This window comes from Hyperoodon ampullatus, assembly GCF_949752795.1.
Source record: "Hyperoodon ampullatus genome assembly, chromosome: 1".
Taxonomy (NCBI): Eukaryota; Metazoa; Chordata; class Mammalia; order Artiodactyla; family Ziphiidae; genus Hyperoodon; species Hyperoodon ampullatus.
In genome coordinates, this window is record NC_136914.1 from 81,102,363 (window position 1) to 81,120,539 (window position 18,177).

An 18,177-nucleotide genomic window follows, 5' to 3' on the forward strand; every position below is an offset into this window, starting at 1 on the left:
ATTTTTAGGCTTAGCTGTATAACTTTTTGCATCTCAAATTTTCTTCTACCTGAAATAAATCCTTTAGAATTTCCTTCTAAAGAAATAAGCCACAGAATAGAGAGCTCAGAAATGAATCAACATTTATATGGGCAATTAATCTACAACAAAGGAGGGAAGAATATACAGTGGGGAAAAAGACATCCTTTTCAGTAAATGGTGTTGGGAAAACTGGACAGCTACATGCAAAAAAATCAAACTGGACTACTCTCTCACACCATGCACAAAAATAAATTCAAAATCGATTAAAGACTTAAATGTAAGACCTGAAACCATAAAGCATATAGAAGAAAACATAGGCAATAACTCTGACATCAGTCTTAGTAATATTTTTTTTAATATGTTGCCTCGGGCAAGTGAAACAAAAGCAAAAATAAGCAAATGAGACTACATCAAACTAAAAATCTTTTGCACAGTGAAGGAAACTATCAACAAAATGAAAAGGCCACCTACTGAATGGGAGAAGATATTTACTGACAATATACCCAATAGGGGGTTAATATCCAAACTATATAAAGAACTTGTACAACTCAACATCAAAAGACAAACCTGATTAAAAATGGGGAGAGGGGCTTCCCTGGTGGCGCAGTGGTTGAGAATCCGCCTGCCGATGCAGGGGACACGGGTTCGTGCCCCGGTCTGGGAAGATCCCACATGCCGCAGAGCGGCTAGGCCTGTGAGCCATGGCCGCTGAGCCTGTGCGTCCGGAGCCTGTGCTCCGCAACGGGAGAGGCCACAACAGTGAGAGGCCCGCGTACCGCAAAAAAAAAAAAAAAAAAAAGGGGAAGAGGATCTGAAGAGACATTTTTCCAAAGAAGAAATACAGATGGCCAGCAGGCACATGAAAAGATGTTCACCATCGCTAATCATAATGAAAATGCAAATCAAAACCACAATGAGATATCACTTCACACCTGTCAGAATGGCTATATCAAAAAGACAACAAGTGTTGGTGAGGATGTGAAGAAAAGGGAACCCTTGTGCAGTGTTGGTGGGAATGTAAACTGGTGCAGCCACTATGGAAAATGTATGGAGGTTCCACAAAAAATTAAAAATACAACAACCTTACCCAGCAATTTCACTCCTGGCTATTTTATCCAAAGAAAATGAAAGCACTAATTTAAAAAGATATATGCACCCCTATGCCCACTGCAGCATTATTTACAATAACCAAGATATGGAAGCGACCCAAGCACCCATCAGTTGAATGGATAAAGAAGATATGGGGTGTGTGTGTGTGTGTATACACACACACACACACACACTAATCAAAATAAGTCAGATAGAGAAAGACAAATACTGTGTGATTTCACTTACGATGTGGCATCTGGGAAACAAAACAAATGAACAAACATAACAAAGCAGAGTATAGATACAGAGACCAAACAGGTGTTTGCTAGAGAGGAGGGGTGTAGGGAGAGGAAAGAAATAGGTGAGGGAGATTGAGGTACTAACTTCCAGTTGCAAAATAAGTGAGTCACAGGTATGAAATGTACAGCACGGGGAATATAGTCAGAAAGTATGTAATATCTTTGTATGGTGATGTATCTTAACTAGAGTTATCATGGTGATTATTCTGAAATGTATAGAAAAAAATCACTATATTGTGTAACAGGAACTAACATGGGTTAGTTGTAGGTCCAGAAACAAACAAACTCACTCATAGAAAAAGAGACCAGATTTGTGGTCAGAGGGAGGGGCGAGCAATGGATAAAGACAGTCAAAATGTACAAACTTCTAAGATAAATAAGTACTAGGGATGTAATGTACAACATGGTAAATATAATTAACACTTTTATATATGAAAGTTAAGAGAGTAAATCCAAAGAGTTCTCATCACACACAAATTTTTTTCTATTTCTTCAATTTTGTATCTATATGAGATGATGGGTGTTCATTAAACTTGTGGTAAGCATGATGTATATAAGTCAAATTATTATTTTGTACACCTTAAACCTATATATTGCTATATGTCAATTATGTCTCAGTGAAACTGGAAAAAATAAAATAATTGATACGAAACAAAGAAGGCAGGAAACTCACTTTTTGTTTTTCTAAAAATATCCTCTTTTGCTGAAAGATTACTTTGTTGCTTATTTAATTCTAGGCTGACAGTCTAGATATTTTTTTTAATCTTTATTGGAGTATAATTGCTTCACAATACTGTGTTAGTTTCTGTTGTACACCAAAGTGAATCAGCCATACGTATACATATGTCCCCATATCCCCTCCCTCTTGAGCCTCCCTCTCATCCTCCGTCCCACCCCTTTAAGTCATTGCAAAGCACCGAGCTGATCTCCCTGTGCTAATGCTGCTGCTTCCCACTAGCTAACTATTTTACATTTGGTAGTGTATATATGTCGATGCTACTCTCACTTAGCCCCAGCTTCCCCCTCCCACCCCGTGTCCTCAGATCCATTCTCTATGTCTACATCTTTATTCCTGCCCTGCCAATAGGTTCATCAGTACCTTTTTTTTTTTTAGATTCCATATATGTGTGTTAGCATACAGTATTTGTTTTTCTCTTTCTGACATACTTCACTCTGTATGACAGACTCTAGGTCCATCCACCTCACTACAAGTAACTCAATTTTGTTTCTTTTTATGGCTGAGCAATATTCCATTATATCTGTGAGCCACAACTTCTTTATCCATTCATCTGTTGATGGACACTTAGGTTGCTTCCATGTCCTGGCTGTTGTAAATAGTGCTGCAATGAACATGTGGTACATGTCTCTGTTTGAATTATGGTTTTCTCAGGGTATATGCCCAGTAGTGGGATTGCTGGGTCGTATGGTAGTTCTATTTTTAGTTTTTTAAGGAACCTCCATACCGTTTTCCATAGTGGTTGTATCAATTTACATTCCTACCAACAGTACAGGAGAGTTCCCTTTTCTCCACACCCTCTCCAGCATTTGTTTCTAGATTTTTTGATAATGGCCATTCTGACTGGTGTGAGGTGATAACCTCATTGTAGTTTTGATTTGCATTTCTCTAACAATTAGTGATGTTGAGCATCTTTTCATGTGCCTCTTGGCCATCTGTATGTCTTCCTTGGTAAAATGTCTATTTAGGTCTTCTGCCCATTTTTTAATTGGATTGTTTTTTTGATACTGAGCTCCATGAGCTGTTTGTATATTTTGGAGATTAATCCTTTGTCTGTTGTTTCACTTGCAAATAGTTTCTCCCATTCTGAGGGTTGTCTTTTTGTCTTATTTATGGTTTCCTTTGCTTTTCAAAAGCTTTTAAGTTTAATTAAGTCCCATTTGTTTGTTTTTATTTTCGTTACTCTAGGAGGTGGGTCAAAAAAGATCTTGCTCTGGTTTATATCAAAGAGTGTTTTTCCTATGTTTTCCTCTAAGAGTTTTATGGTGTCTGATCTTACATTTTGGTCTTTAATCCATTTGGAGTTTATTTTTGTGTATGGTGTTAGGAAGTGTTCTGATATCATTCTTTTACATGTAGCTATCCAGTTTTCCCAGCACCACTTATTGAAGAGACTGTCTTTTCTCCATTGTATGTTCTTGCCTCCTTTGTCATAAATTAGGTGACTATATGTGCGTGGGTTTATCTCTGGGCATTCTATCCTGTACCACTGATCTATATTCCTGTTTCTGTGCCAGTACAATACTGTCTTGATTACTGTAGCTTTGTAGTATAGTCTGCAGTCTGGGAGCCTGATTCCTCCAGCTCCGTTTTTCTTTCTCAAGATTGCTTGGGCTATTTGGGGTCTTTTGTGTTTCCGTTCGGATTGTAAAATTTTTTGTTCTAATTCTGTGAAGAATGCCATTGGTAGTTTGATAGGGACTGCATTGAATCTGTAGATTGCTTTGGGTAGTATAGTCATTTTCACAATATTGATTTTTCCAATCTAAGAATATGGTATATTTCTCCCTCTGTTTATGTCATCTTTGATTTCTTTCATCAGTGTTTTATAGTTTTCTGAGAACAAGTCTTTTGCCTCCTTGGGCAGGCTTATTCCTAGGTATTTTATTCTTTTTGTTGTGATGGTAAATGGGATTGTTTCCTTAATTTCTCTTTCTGATTTTTCATTGCTGGTGTATAGGAATGCCAGAGATTTCTGTGCATTAATTTTGAATCCTACAACCTTACCAAATTCAATGATTAGTTCTAGTAGTTTTCTGGTGGCATCTTTAGGATTCTCTATGTATAGTATCATGTCATCTGCAAACAGTGACAGTTTTACTACTTCTTTTCCAATTTGTATTCCTTTTATTTCTTTTTCTTTGATTGCCATAGCTGGAACTTCCAAAACTATGTTGAATAATAGTGGCAAGAGTAGACATCCTTCTCTTGTTCCTGATCTTAGAGGAAATGCTTTCAGTTTTTCACCATTGAGTATGATGTTTGCTGTGGGTTTGTCATATATGGCCTTTATTATGTTGAGGTAGGTTCTCTTTATGCCCACTCTCTGGAGAGTTTTTATCATAAATGGGTGTTGAATTTTGTCAAAAGCTTTTTCTGCATCTATTGAGAGATCGTATGGTTTTTATTCTTCAGTTTGTTAATATGGTTTATCACATTGATTGATTTGCATATATTGAAGAATCCTTGCATTCCTGGGATAAACCCCAGTAATTCGTGTGTGTGAGTGCATGTGGCTTAATAGTCTTTGAAACTTTTAACTTGCTGAAATTCATTAGGCCTTGTTAGAAATTATGCTTCTCAAGCACTAGGGGTCACGGCATGGCATGCAGTATCTTATTCACAGTCCCCCGAGCAGGGATGGAACCCGTGCTCCCTGTAGTGGAAGCATGGAGTCCTAACCACTGGACCACCAGGGAATTCCTTGTCAGACTTTAAATAAAATGAATTTGCACTGCTAACCTACAAGAGGCCAAGCTTGTGATTACGAATATCAAGGAGGTTGTTTTTTCTTCCACCTAGTGCGAATGGTATAGCAGCAGGTTTTCTTGGTGATGAAGATTGATTTCTGATTCACCCTCACACTGAAGGTCTTAGCTCTTTGGGGTCATGGCCTTTTGCAAGGATTTCCTGTTAGACTTATCACTTTGGGACTCTGTGCTTTGTGTCCAATCTACCCTGCACCCACAGAAGACAAAAATCAACACTAGAGGTCCCCAGGGCTTAGTGGAAAATAACCAAAAGCTGGCCTCAGAGATCCCTTATTTTCTGAGATTACTGCTTTCACTGTGCCTTGGGCCTCTGTGCATTGCTTAGTTTCACTCAAACTATGTGACACAATTTTAAATATATATTTTAAAATATTTTTATGCTATATTTGGGTTGTTTTAGTGTCATATTTGTGAGCATTCTTTTCCTCAATATTACCAGAAATAAGCCCAGCATTGTTATCTTTTATAGTTTACTCCTTTTTCCTAAAGTGTATTGAGGTGTAGCAATAATACAATCAGTGAATTCCTACTGGGAACTTTTAAGAGTATTTGGATAAACTGGTGATATATTTTTTTTAACTTAAGCCTTTATTTCTTTATTTTTGGCTGAGTTGGGTCTTCATTGCTCCACACGGGCTTTCTCTGGTTGCTGCGAGCAGGGGCTCCTCTTCATTGCGATGCACGGGCTTCTCATTGCAGTGGCTTCTCTTGTTGCAGAGCACAGGCTCTAGGTGCACGGGCTCAGTAGTTGTGGCATGCAGACTCTAGTGCGTAGGCTCCGTAGTTGTGGGGCACAGGCTTAGTTGATCCGCGGCATGTGGGATCTTCCCGGACCAGGGCTCGAACCTGTGTCCCTTGCATTGCCAGGCGGATTCTTAACCCCTGCACCACCAGGGAAACCCTAAACTGGTGGTATTTTTTAAATTACATTTTAACTATGGTTTTTCCCTAAACCTTTGAAAACTATCTTGAAAATTTAATCATTTTAAGAACTACAATGATCATGATCAAGATCATGATTGTTGTAGCTACTTTACTATAAATCTTTCAGTGCTAAAAATTCTCGTAAGTGGGCTTCCCTGGTGGCGCAGTGGTTGAGAGTCCGCCTGCCGCTGCAGGGGGCGCGGGTTCGTGCCCCGGTCTGGGAGGATCCCGCATGCCGCGGAGCGGCTGGGCCCGTGGGCCATGGCTGCTGAGCCTGCGCTCCGGAGCCTGTGCTCCGCAAGGGGAGAGGCCGCAGCAGTGAGAGGCCCGCCTACCGCAAAAAAAAAAAAAAAAAAAAAAAAAAAATTCTCGTAAGTAATAAAAGATGCTTTAGTCTTTGATTCCCCAAACTGTTTGTTAGAATAATTGCAACATTTATTGAGTATTTACCACATGCCAGGTGGTGTTGAAAGACTCCATCTAATCTTCACAACAACCTCATAAGCTTGATACTAGTAATTTTGATTCCACACGACAAATGAAAAAAAAAAGACATCTTTTAATTTGCCTGAAATCACACAGCTATCAGGTGAAGAGCTGGGATTCAGACACGGGGAGTTTGGTTCTAGAACCACAGTTAGTCCCTCTACTGTCTTTTCTGTTTGATACCAGTTGGTGTACTTAACAGATCAGATAATGAGCAAGATTGACCAAAGTGTGCTTTAAAACTTTATTTCAATAATGGCACAGAAAAAATAATTGCAAAATATGCTGGGGTTTTGATAGGGACTGTGTTGGATCTGTAGATCAGTTTGGAGAATCCCAAGCCTGTAATTGGTAAGGATTGCCATGCTAACAACATTAAGTCTTCCCATCCATGAAGATGAAAGATCTCCTTTTAGATCTTTCTCTCAGCAAGGTCTTATGGTTTACAATGCATGTATTGCGTTGCTTCTGTTAAATTTGTTTTTCAGTGTTTTATTATTTTAATGCTATTGTAAATTCAGTTTTTCTATTTCATTTTTGGATTGTTGTGAGTATAGAGAAATACTGTTGATTTGTATAGTCTATCCAGCCATCTTGTTGAAATCGTTTATAGTCACTGTATTTTTCCTCTGGATTCCTCAGGGTTTTCTACATACAAGACCTTGTCAACTGAAAATATTTTTTTCCTTTTCAGTCTAGATGCCTTTATTTTTAATTTTTTCTTCACTGCACTGACTACAACCTCCAGTAAAATGTTGACTATAAGTGATAATGTGTTCCTGATCATAGGTGGAAAATATTCAGTCTTAAGCCATGAAATGTGGTGCTAATTGTAGGGTTTTGTGTAAGTGCCCTTTATCAGAGCAAAGAAATTACTTTCTGTTCCCCATGGCTGAATGGGTATTAGATTTTGGCAAAAGTTTTTCTGCATCTTTGGAGTGATCATATGGTCAAGCCCTGTATTAATGTGTCATATTCCACGTTAAACTAACCTATCATTCTTGTACTATATCCCCTTTGGTGACAGTGTATATATTGCTGGGGTCAGTTTGCTAGTATCTTGCTAAGAGTTTTTGCCTCAGTGTTCATGAGGGATATATATTGGTCTGCAGTTTTCGGTTTGTGTTTTTTCTTTCGATGTTATTGTCTCATTGGGGTTTAGGATAATATAGACTTAAAGAATGAGTTGAAGTGTTCCTTCTACTCTTTTCTGAAAGTGTAAGGGATTGTTTCTTTAACTATTGATATATCAGTTAAATACTCTGGGGTGGTGATTTTCTTTGGGAAAATTTTTAATAACTAATTAAAAATTCTTAACTTGTTGTAGATCTCTTCAGATTTTCTTTTCCTTGAGTCAGTTTCAATAATTTCTGTTTCTAGAATTTGTTCATTTCACCCACATTTTCTAATTTGTTAGAAATAAAGTTATTGTTCACAGTATATCCTTATAAATTTTTTTAACTTCTGTAGCATCAGTATGCTACATGGCATTTCATTCCTAATTATAATAATTATGTATGAGGAAGTCCTTGCCTCCCATGAATTCACAAGTCTAATGGGGGAGACAGACTAAAAATAAATAAATTAAAAATATTATATTTATAATAAAGTAAAATACATGATGTTATATAGGGGTGAACAAAGTGCTATGGGGTGACCAGGGCATGCCTGTCTCTGTCTAGTAAGCATTCAAAACTGTGCTGCCTTTGATTGGGACTCAGGAGGGTCGGAGTCTGCCAAGCAAAGGGGATGCAGTAGATAGGGGATTCTGGGCATGGAAAGCAGTATGTGTAAAGACAAGGCTCGGGTTCAAGTAATATCTGAAAAATACCCTGGAGGGTGCATGATAAAGAGCAGTAGAAGATAGAACTTAGGTCGAAGATACATTTACACCTGCTGAATATTCTGGCTTTCATCCTCTGGGCCACCAGATGCCAGCCAAGGTCTTTAATGATCAAATTAGTTTTCACTTTTGTTTTGCCTTAGAATTTATCTCCAGCAGCTCTGTGGAGCTTAAGACTGCAGTAAGAAGGGACAGGTAACAGGTCAATCAAATAGGAGACTTTTGGACTCTAAGGGCTGAGAGATGGTGAGTACAAAAATAGAGAGAAGACAAAAAAGCATAGCTAAATTCAAAAGAAGATTATGATAAAATTGACAGGATGTGGTGATATGGAAATAATGAATGGTGAGGGTGATGGTTGGGCACAGAGGACTTGGAGGGCATGGAGAGGAGGTAGCCTCTGGGAAGCTGCCAGACAGGAAATCAACCCAAACAACAACAAAAGTCAGATAAGATGTCCAGATGAATCATTGGCTAAGGGGCCAGGTAAAGAGGGAAAATCCAGGCAAGAGCAAACCTACAGAGACTTGGGAACCCAGGCTGGAATGACAGCTGTAGGTGGATCCTAAATAAGTTTTGTGAGCTGCCAAGAGGGAAATGACTTAATCTAACATCCGTGCTCTTAAGGTTGGGTGAGGTGAGGCAGTAAGAAGTTCCAGTTCAACGTGGTCATTTTGGCACTCTTATTTTATTTTATTTTTTTTCCGGTACGCGGGCCTCTCACTGTTGTGGCCTCTCCCTTTGTGGAGCACAGGCTCCGGATGCGCAGGCTCAGCGGCCATGGCTCACGGGCCCAGCCGCTCCGCGGCATGTGGGATCTTCCCGGACCGGGACACGAACCCGTGTCCCCTGCATCGGCAGGCGGACTCTCAACCACTGCGCCACCAGGGAAGCCCGGCACTCTTATTTTTAATAAAAGCTTGGAATTAATCTAAACCCTGCTTGAAGTAGGATAATGATATTGAGTGAATATTCTGCACCAGCTAATGTTCTTCCTGCAGGTAACTCAGATACTACACCGAGACCGTCATTAATTCTGAAATCATAGAGGAATTATTTAGAAAGCAACTCTTTAAAAGCCTCTTTAGTGCTGCCAAAGTGCTAATGCATCTTTTCAAAGCATTCAGGAGCTGGACAGATACAAATGAATGCAGTGACTATAAAGAATAAATGATGACATACTTCGTCTTGATCTACACTTTTGTAAGAGGTCCCTTTTTATGTGTGACATTCTGTGACTTAATTTTTCCTATCCATGACATTCTAGTGCTTTTTAATTGCCAACCATCCGGATGTGCTGTCAGTATGAATCAGGTTTTTTGTATAATTAAGCCAGCTTATCTGTCACCCAGCATAATTAATCCATTCTATTTTAATTACTTTTCCATTTCCAGAGCCAATCATTCTATATTAATACAAATATAGAAAATTCTGAGTCACTTTTGTAATATAAGTAATAATACAGAATGCCTGTCATACACTTCCCTCACATTTTTAGAAACATTTAACATAATTTGATAAAATATTAGTATTTTGCCAGAAACACAGAAACCAGGAAAGACATCAGTATTTCAGTTCATTCACTTACTTCATGAAGTCCACTTTCTAAACCCGATCATGTATTTCCCAGAATTTCACAGTCTTGATTCCATGTCCAACCAATGGCATATTGTAATGTAGGAAGGCTTTCTGTTTCTGGAGGTAATTGCAGAGATGCATTGCCTGTCAGCTCATTTTTATCCCTGGTGCCTGTGTGGGTTTTTTCATGTACTCCTTCCTAAATTGAGCATGACTCTAGTCACTGGGGATGCAGCAGTGAAAGAGACAGAAGAAGGTCCTGAGTCCCATTGAGCTCACGTGGCAGTGGGGGAGACACATAGTAAACAGATAATCATCACCAATAGTGATGAGTAACGTGCAAAGAATTTGAAGAAGATGGTGTGATAGAGAGGGGTCTGTAGCTGGAGGGCTCAGAGAAGGCATCTCTGAGGAGGTGGCATTAAAGCTGACACTTGAATGACAGGAGATGACATGAAATGATCATGGGACTCAGCATTCCAGGAGGAAGTCATGGCTAGAGCAGAGGTCACCAGTGAGAATATAACCCAGGAACCAAATGAACACCAGCGCTGCTTGAGTGACATGAACAGGGCAAGTGGTAAGAAATGAGCTTAGAGAAGGAGAGAACATTCAGGGTAAGGAGTGGGGATTTCATTCCAAGTTCCATGAAGAGCTGCTGGAGGATTTTAAACAAGAGAGTGATGTGATCGGATTTATGTTTTTACATAAATCTGGCTGCTCTGTGGAGGATGGATTGACGGAGGCAACTATGGAAACAGCAAGATAGGGTCCAGGTGAGAGGTGAGTTTGGCTTGTACCAGAGGTGCAGAGAAGTAGATTCATTCAGGATTTATTTAGAGATGGATGGAGCAAGAGAACTTATTGATGGGTTGGCTGTTGAAGGGTGTATTATAGAAAGGGAAAAATCTGTCATGGATAACTGAGATTTTTATTTGTTTGTTTCATAAATATTAGGACTTCAGCACCCCATAACCATTCTGGGAAGCTCTTGCATTTGTCAGTTTCAAAGAGTGATTCTTTGCACAGTTGCATATTTTCCATGGTTACAGCAGACTATGGCATTCGGCTCTCTAAATTCAAATCCAGGTTCTCCAACTTAGTGGTCACATGACCTCAGGCATGTCTCTTAACCCCTTTATATTTGTTTCCTCTTATTTTAAAAATGGACTGATAATTTTCATAGGGTTTTTGACAGAAGTGACTAAGAAAATACACATAGAAAAACTTAGCACACTACTAGTCTACAGTAAGAACTCAATAAACGTTAGTAATTAGATATTGCATTTCTGTCTTAGCCTCCTTACTATGACACATTCATATCTCGGGACCCAGTAATAAGAGTTATAATAACATTTTTAAGAAGCAAATTTCTGCTCATTTCATAATTTTTTTCATGTATTATTTGAATACTATTTTTTTAGAGTATCTTACCAATAATCCTTGTTTAATATATTCCCGAATTCCACATCTGGTAGTATCTCTTCATTTTTAAAGTGACTTTTTGTTATTTGGGTCTTAAAAATCGGTAGCCTTTTAGAGAGATTGAATATCATCAGCTTTACTTCGAAGTTAGTGTTTTCAGCCCTTACAGTGGGGTGAGGGAGGATGGGTGCCTGATCCCAAGATTATATAAATCATGTGGAAGCTTAATCTGCTGCTTCCACCAGTGCCGTAATGGCACATGGGCACTGCTCAGATGTACCCTCTTCAACACAGTCCTCCTGCTTTCCCTTTGGACTTAGGCCCATGTTGGATCTATGGGGGGAAAAGACCCTACTTGTTTGGATCACAGGGTAATCTCAAAGACCTTGTATTGAATCTTTGGTTCCCATGTAAACACTGGTTCCTGTCACTCTGTCAAGCTGCCGCTGCATCTCAGACTCTTGGGATTGGTTGTTTGCCTCTCAAAACAAGCTTGAGAACAGTAGGAAAGTAGAGTAGGTCAACACAGCATATGGTTGAGTTTGCATGGACAGATGTGCTTGAGGATAACAAGGACAGTCTTTTAAATTGGTTCCTGAGTTATAAATGTGGTATGCAGATGTTTCATGGTTATGGCTGGGATTGAGGTACATTTAGCAAATGGTCCTTTTCATGAGATAACACATTAACCTACTTTTTTAAGCTCCGATTCTTATCTTTCTCTGAAGTTAGCTGGGCGAGGACCATTCTCTTTGCTGTAAGCATCTTACAGTGTCATCACTGATGTGGAGCACCGTGCAGCACAAGTGGCTGTAGAATCCCTTTCTGTGCAGAACATTCAGCATTAAATACATACATACGTTATGGTTCTTCTGGTTTCAGGTTCTCTGTTTCTTCTCGTATTTTTTAATGACACGGATAATTTTTAAATATTTTATTTTGAAGCTTTTACACACTGTGGCACATGTAAAACGATCCCCTCTCTGATATAACAGGTCCCTAAGCCCAGGGCGGGAGACGCTAATTTTGAACCATTGGCCAGTGGAACCTGCTAGCTTTAGACGTTGACTCCGACAATTTGTCACTCCTGACTGTGGTACTCATTGCACAGATGCTGTACTGAATCTTGTAAAAGTAGCATTGTTTCTAAATACTGTAGGGAATGATAGAGTCTGGATGTTTGTGGAAATCAGTAATCAGTGTTTGTGTGTGTGTGTGTTTTGAAATATTTACATTCAATGGAGCTACACCTGATAGCCTTACAATTTTTCCTTCTGCCTCTTTAAAAGACAATGTGGTTGTGGCTATTTAAGAGCGCCATGTGAGGGTCTACATGGGTATAAAGAATGAGCTGTGAATTCCCAGCTCTGCCAGCACCCACAGAACTTACCCAGGGCTCCCATTCTCCCTGTGTGCATGGTAAACATCTCAGCTCCCCTGCTCTGTTAAGAGCAAGTCTTCTCCAGCAGGCAAAGATCCCATCATTTCACGATGCAGCACCCCAGCTTGATTATATTAACCTTAATATTTATTTGTAAGCTTTTTTTTTCCAGAAATGTGTACTATGTGGACATAACTCACTTTCTGTGTGTTTGCTTTTCTACCACAGACACGGGAGCAGAAAGACAGGCACTAAGAGAAAACGTGTATCCTAAATTAAGAGAATTCTGCAGAGAAAACTATGGATTAGAATTTCAGGTAACGCTGATATTAATTTCATTTTTAATTATGTCAGCTAAATAACTAATGTTTGTTTCTTGTCACAGTTTGGGTGTTATAAAATATGTTTTAAGCCCTGAAATATTTCATTTCTTTAAGCGTGGGTGAAAAGAAACACTGGAAAATGGAAGTAAAATATTTAGTCATTTTTTATGTTTTGCACTTTTATGCTCTGCTTCTTAGACCCTACCTGGTATTGGCTCATCTTTTTCTTCGTATTATGTTTATTTTCTTTTTTTGCTAACCTCCACTAATGTCAAAAAGGGCAAGGTTGCTGAGCACCTGCCTTTAAGCTGGCATCTCTAGAAATGTTTTGCATCAAAAAATTGGGACCAACTCTCTCCCGAGTATTTCTTTTTAGCAGCTTGGTCAGTCCTTGCCTTCTGTCCTTTTAGTTTTTATTTGCATTGAAGAATGTCCTTTTTCCCAAGCATTTTGGAAATTTACCATTTACCAAAAAAAAAAAAACCACCATCAGCCTTTCAAGAAACAGTAACTGTGCATGTCATTGCTAAAATTCATAAACATCCTGGCATTTGTAGACACTATTGATGAGGCCACCTAATAGAAAAGTACTAGAAGACATTGGGCATATCTTAGACATCCAAAAAAATTTTTTAAGTGAATGGCTCCTGCAACTATAGATAGCATTATTTAGTCAGAATTCGTCACCTTCATTTGCAATGGACATCTTAACTCTACAGTGCTATCCTAACTACATGTTTACATTGTTAAGTAAGGACTATGGACTAGAGGTTTGTGATGTAAGAGTACAAAATGTGTCTTTTTTTTTTTTTTTTTTTTTTTTACTCTTTGGGTTGAGAGAGAGTTTTTTGGGGTTTTTTTGAATTTTTGAATTTTATTTTATTTTTTGTACAGCAGGTTCTTATTAGTTATCCATATTAGTGTATATATGTCAATCCCAATCTCCCAATTCATCACACCACCACCCCTCCCCCCCCCCGCCGAAAATGTGTCATTGTTAATGGAAGAAAATTTCACCCCTCATTTGTTTCCTTCTGAATACAGTTGACCCTCAAACAATGCAGGGGTTAGGGGTGCTGACCCTCTGCGTAGTTGAAAATACATGTATAATTTTACAGTCAGCCCTCTGTATCCACGGTCCCTCCATATCTGAGGATTCAACCAACCATGGATCATTTCATACTGTAGTATTTACTACTGAAAATATCCACACGAGTGGATCCACATGGTCCAAACCTGTGTTATTCAAGGGTTGACTGTAAATATTTTGTCTTGGTATACTTCCTAGTGCCTTCTAATAGGATGTATAAAATAAGAGTTTCAGAATGGCTTTGATCTCAATGCATAGTGTCTGTTGGCAGCAAGCCATTGTGACACACATATTGAATACTCATAAGTCACTGTTTACTTGAAAAATCATCAACCTAAATTCCTTGTTGTGAAGTCAGCACTACCTACTCTGAGGAATCTCGTTCTACTGATAACAAAGTCTCAACTGTTAAAAAATTCTGATATGTCAAGATTCCCAAAGACTTAGACATTCCTTGGGGACTCAGTTACTGTAAAGAAATGTATCCAAGCCTATTAATCCCATCTTTGAGTTTATTTGGGTTTGCATCACTTTTGTCAGTAGAAGAAGGTTGAGCTACAGAACAGCCTCCATAAAACATGGAATTGATTAGGATTAGCTGAGGGGAAAAAAGGAAAAATATATTTTCTAAATTTTAAGTAGGTACAGGAGAAGACAGATAAAGCCAAAGGAAAACTGTAGAAGGCAAGGTCCATAGAAGAAATTGATGGCAAGGATCATTCCTGGCAGGTGTATTGAATCAGTCAATGAGATACTGGACAGCAGAGGAAACAGCACTGGGTAGAGCATGACATGGAATTGAGCCCCAGCTCTTGACTGCGAGTGACTTAGCCCACCTGCTGGTCCTTTAGTGTCTAAAATGGGGGTGGTGACAGCTTACACATCTGAGGTTGTGTTTAGAATACAATATGCAAGGTTGCATTTGCTTCCCACCTTCCAAAGTAGGTTGGTTATAGAGCTCCCTGAGGCTGTGTTTACTAGAGAGATGATCCTCTTTTCTCAGCTGCAGCAAAATGTGCCAGAAGCTTCACAAAAAAAATGAATTTAGCTGTACAGTGTTCTGGATTCCATCTTTGTGCATTGGACTCAGGAGAAATGCATTTCCTAGAGTTATTCAAACATACCAGTCTATTTCCTGCTTTCTTGCCTTTGCTGTTCTTACCACCTACAATGCTTTTCCATCTGCTTCTTCTTCCCCTGCTTCACCTCCTAAGTCCTACTCATTCCTAGGACTCTTCCTGTCTGATCTTAAGTCATGCCCCTCTTCTCCTTGCCCACTTCTCTGCAGCTGTGTGTCCTCCATTTGGTCCCTTGAACACTTAAAGCCTTTTCTATTTAAGGATTTTCCCCTGGCTGTCTCTCTATAGGAATGCTCACCCCCTCATCTTTTCATGGGTGCTTACTCACTGTCCTTCAAGTCTCCTCTGAAATGTCACTTCCTAGAGTTGCTTCCCTAATGACCCAATCTAAAGTAAACCCCTAGGTGTGCTGTCTTTTACATCATCCTATTTTAGTTATTTGCATGGCATGTGTCAGTGTTGGATATTTTTCTTGTTTACTCATGTATTGGATTGTTTCTTGTCTTTCTTCCAAGATTGTAAGTTCCACAGGAACAGAGACTTGTCTGCCTTTATGACAGCTACATCCTAGAATAGTGTCTGGCACATGGTAAAACTCCATAAGAATGTTGAATGAATGAAGTCTCAGCCCAAACATTACTTGCTTAAAGAATTGTTCTCTGATCCCCTCATTCCTCCCAGGTTATACCACATACCCTGCTCCCCTAAAGTCCTGTGCATAACTCCCAATCATTGATCCAGTTCATTTAAGAAGTGTTTATTGACCATTGACAACATGCCAGTCAACATTCCACGTGCTGGAAATATAGGGGAAAAAACATCAGACCCTCTTCTTGTGGAGCTTCCAATATTGTTGAGAGAGGCAGACAATAAACAGTAAATTCCAGTGGTAATAGATGCATTTTACTGAGTAAATGCTTTTAAGAAAAGTAAAACACAATAAAGCGAGGTAGGGAATGCCAGGTAGTCAGAGAAGGACTGAGTAATAAGACAGCCTTTGAGCAGAGACCTGCAGAGGTAATGGAGCAAATCATGCAGATGTTTTGGGAGGAGAATTCCAGACAGAGGCAACCAGGAAAAGAGTCTGGGGTGGGAATGTGTTTAGAATATTCTAGGCACAGTAAAGAAGCCAAGTGGGAATGGAGTAGAATGGAGTAATGAGTAAGATAAATGATTGTAGGAGAGGACATCAAAGGAAGATCATACGTTATGGACTAAGAGTAAGGACTTAGAATGTTACTGAGTAAGAAGAGAAAGAGTGACAGGATTTATGTTTAAGAGGTTCACGCAAGCTTTGTGAGGGGACTGGAGTGGGGGTAGGGAGAGATGGCAGAAGCAGTAAGGCAGCGCAAGTAAGAAATGATCATGGTGCAGACTAGAATGAGCGGCAAAGATAAGGAGACATCTGACTAGGTACGTTTTTCATCACCTGTCTATAACGTCTAAAAATTCTCAGGACTGGAACTATGTCTTATTCAATTTATCCCAGTAATTGGCCTACTATGTGCCAGGTACTTGACTATTTAGTTAAATCTCTATTGAACTAAGTTGATAGACTGCAGAGTTACACTTCAAGCAAGGCCATATACTTTTTTCTCTATGCCTGTTTGGCAGACTGTTTTCTAGTATTTCCTTTATTTTTTCATTTAAACTAAGAGTTTTAATGAAAATGCACCAGCCTCTCTGATTATGTGAACCAGCTAATTCCATGTGTAATATACATAGTTGACTGCTTGGAGATGGGAACATTAAATGGAAAGAATGTCAAGCCTACTCAGAGCAGAACACTCACATGGCTCAGAGAAAGACAAGGGGTTTAAATAAGATGTTATTTGGGCCTCCCTGGTGGCGCAGTGGTTGAGAGTCCGCCTGCCGATGCAGGGGATACGGGTTCGTGCCCCGGTCTGGGAGGATCCCATATGCCACGGAGCGGCTGGGCCCGTGAGCCATGGCTGCTGAGCCTGCGCATCCGGAGCCTGTGCTCCGCAACGGGAGAGGCCACAACAGTGAGAGGCCCGCGTACCACAAAAAAAAAAAAAAAAAAAAAAAAAAGATGTTATTTGATTTGCCAGTGTTCAGTGAGTGCCCTTGACTATGGAGAAGAGGATCAAAAGGAAGAACAGGGGAATAAATTGGGAAAAATAAAGACAGATTGGGGTAAAAGCAGGTGGTGCAGGACCCAATAAATAAAGGGCTTGTAATTATCTGCAAGCCCTGCTTTCAGATGTTTCCTCTCCATTCTTATTGCTGAGACCCTGATCTAACCTTAATTACTTCAAAAAATTAGATGAAGGGATTTCCCTGGTGGTGCAGTGGTTAAGAATCCACCTGCCAATTCAGGGGACACAGGTTCGAGCCCTGGTCCGGGAAGACCCCACATGCCGCAGAGCAACTAAGCCCATGCGCCACAACTACTGAGCCTGCGCTCTAGAGCCCACGTGCCACAACTACTGAGCCCGTGTGCCACAACTACTGAAGCCCGCACACCTAAAGCCCATGCTCCCCAGCAAGAGAAGCCACCGCAATGAGAAGCCTGCACACCGCAACAAAGAGTAGCCCCCACTCACCGCAACTAGAGAAAGCCCACGCAGAGCAACGAAAACCCAAGGCAGCCAAAAATAAATAAATTTTTTTAAAGCTATTTTAAAAAAAAGATGAACAAAGAGGATCTTAACTGATCTTGTTCTCTGCTTACCCACAGTAGGTTGCAAGTCCTGGAGGAAGAGACTAGTCCTCGCTTTTTTTTTTTTTAATTTATTTTATTTTTGGCTGCGTTGGGTCTTCGGTGCTGCGCGCCGGCTTTCTCTAGTTGTGGCGAACAGGGGCCACTATTCGTTGCGGTGCGTGGGCTTCTCATCGCGGTGGCTTCCCTTGTTGTGGAGCACGGGCTCTAGAGTGCAGGCTCAGCAGTTGTGGCACACGGGCCCAGTTGCTCCGCAGCACGCAGGATCCTCCCAGACCAGGGCTCGAACCCGTGTCCCCTGCATTGTCAGGCAGATTCTTAACCACTGAGCCACCAGGGAAGCCCCTCCTCGCTTATTTTTAAGTCTCTGGGGCCTGGAAGAGTGCTTGACATTTACTGGGTTTAGTAAAAGTAGCAAGCAGAGCTGCCTACACCATCATCCTACTTGA

At 40.0% G+C, this 18,177-nt stretch overlaps 1 protein-coding gene across 1 annotated transcript in view; it reads left to right on the plus strand.

The window, feature by feature from the left end:
* NWD2 (NACHT and WD repeat domain containing 2) overlaps nt 1-18,177 on the plus strand; it is a gene marked incomplete at both ends in the record, with an annotated part of 200,293 nt that overhangs the window by 65,904 nt on the left and 116,212 nt on the right. The window contains one exon of the mRNA XM_079705479.1: nt 12,782-12,870. Within this exon, the coding sequence (XP_079561605.1) occupies nt 12,782-12,870 (89 nt within the window). The remainder of the gene's footprint in view (nt 1-12,781; nt 12,871-18,177) is intronic.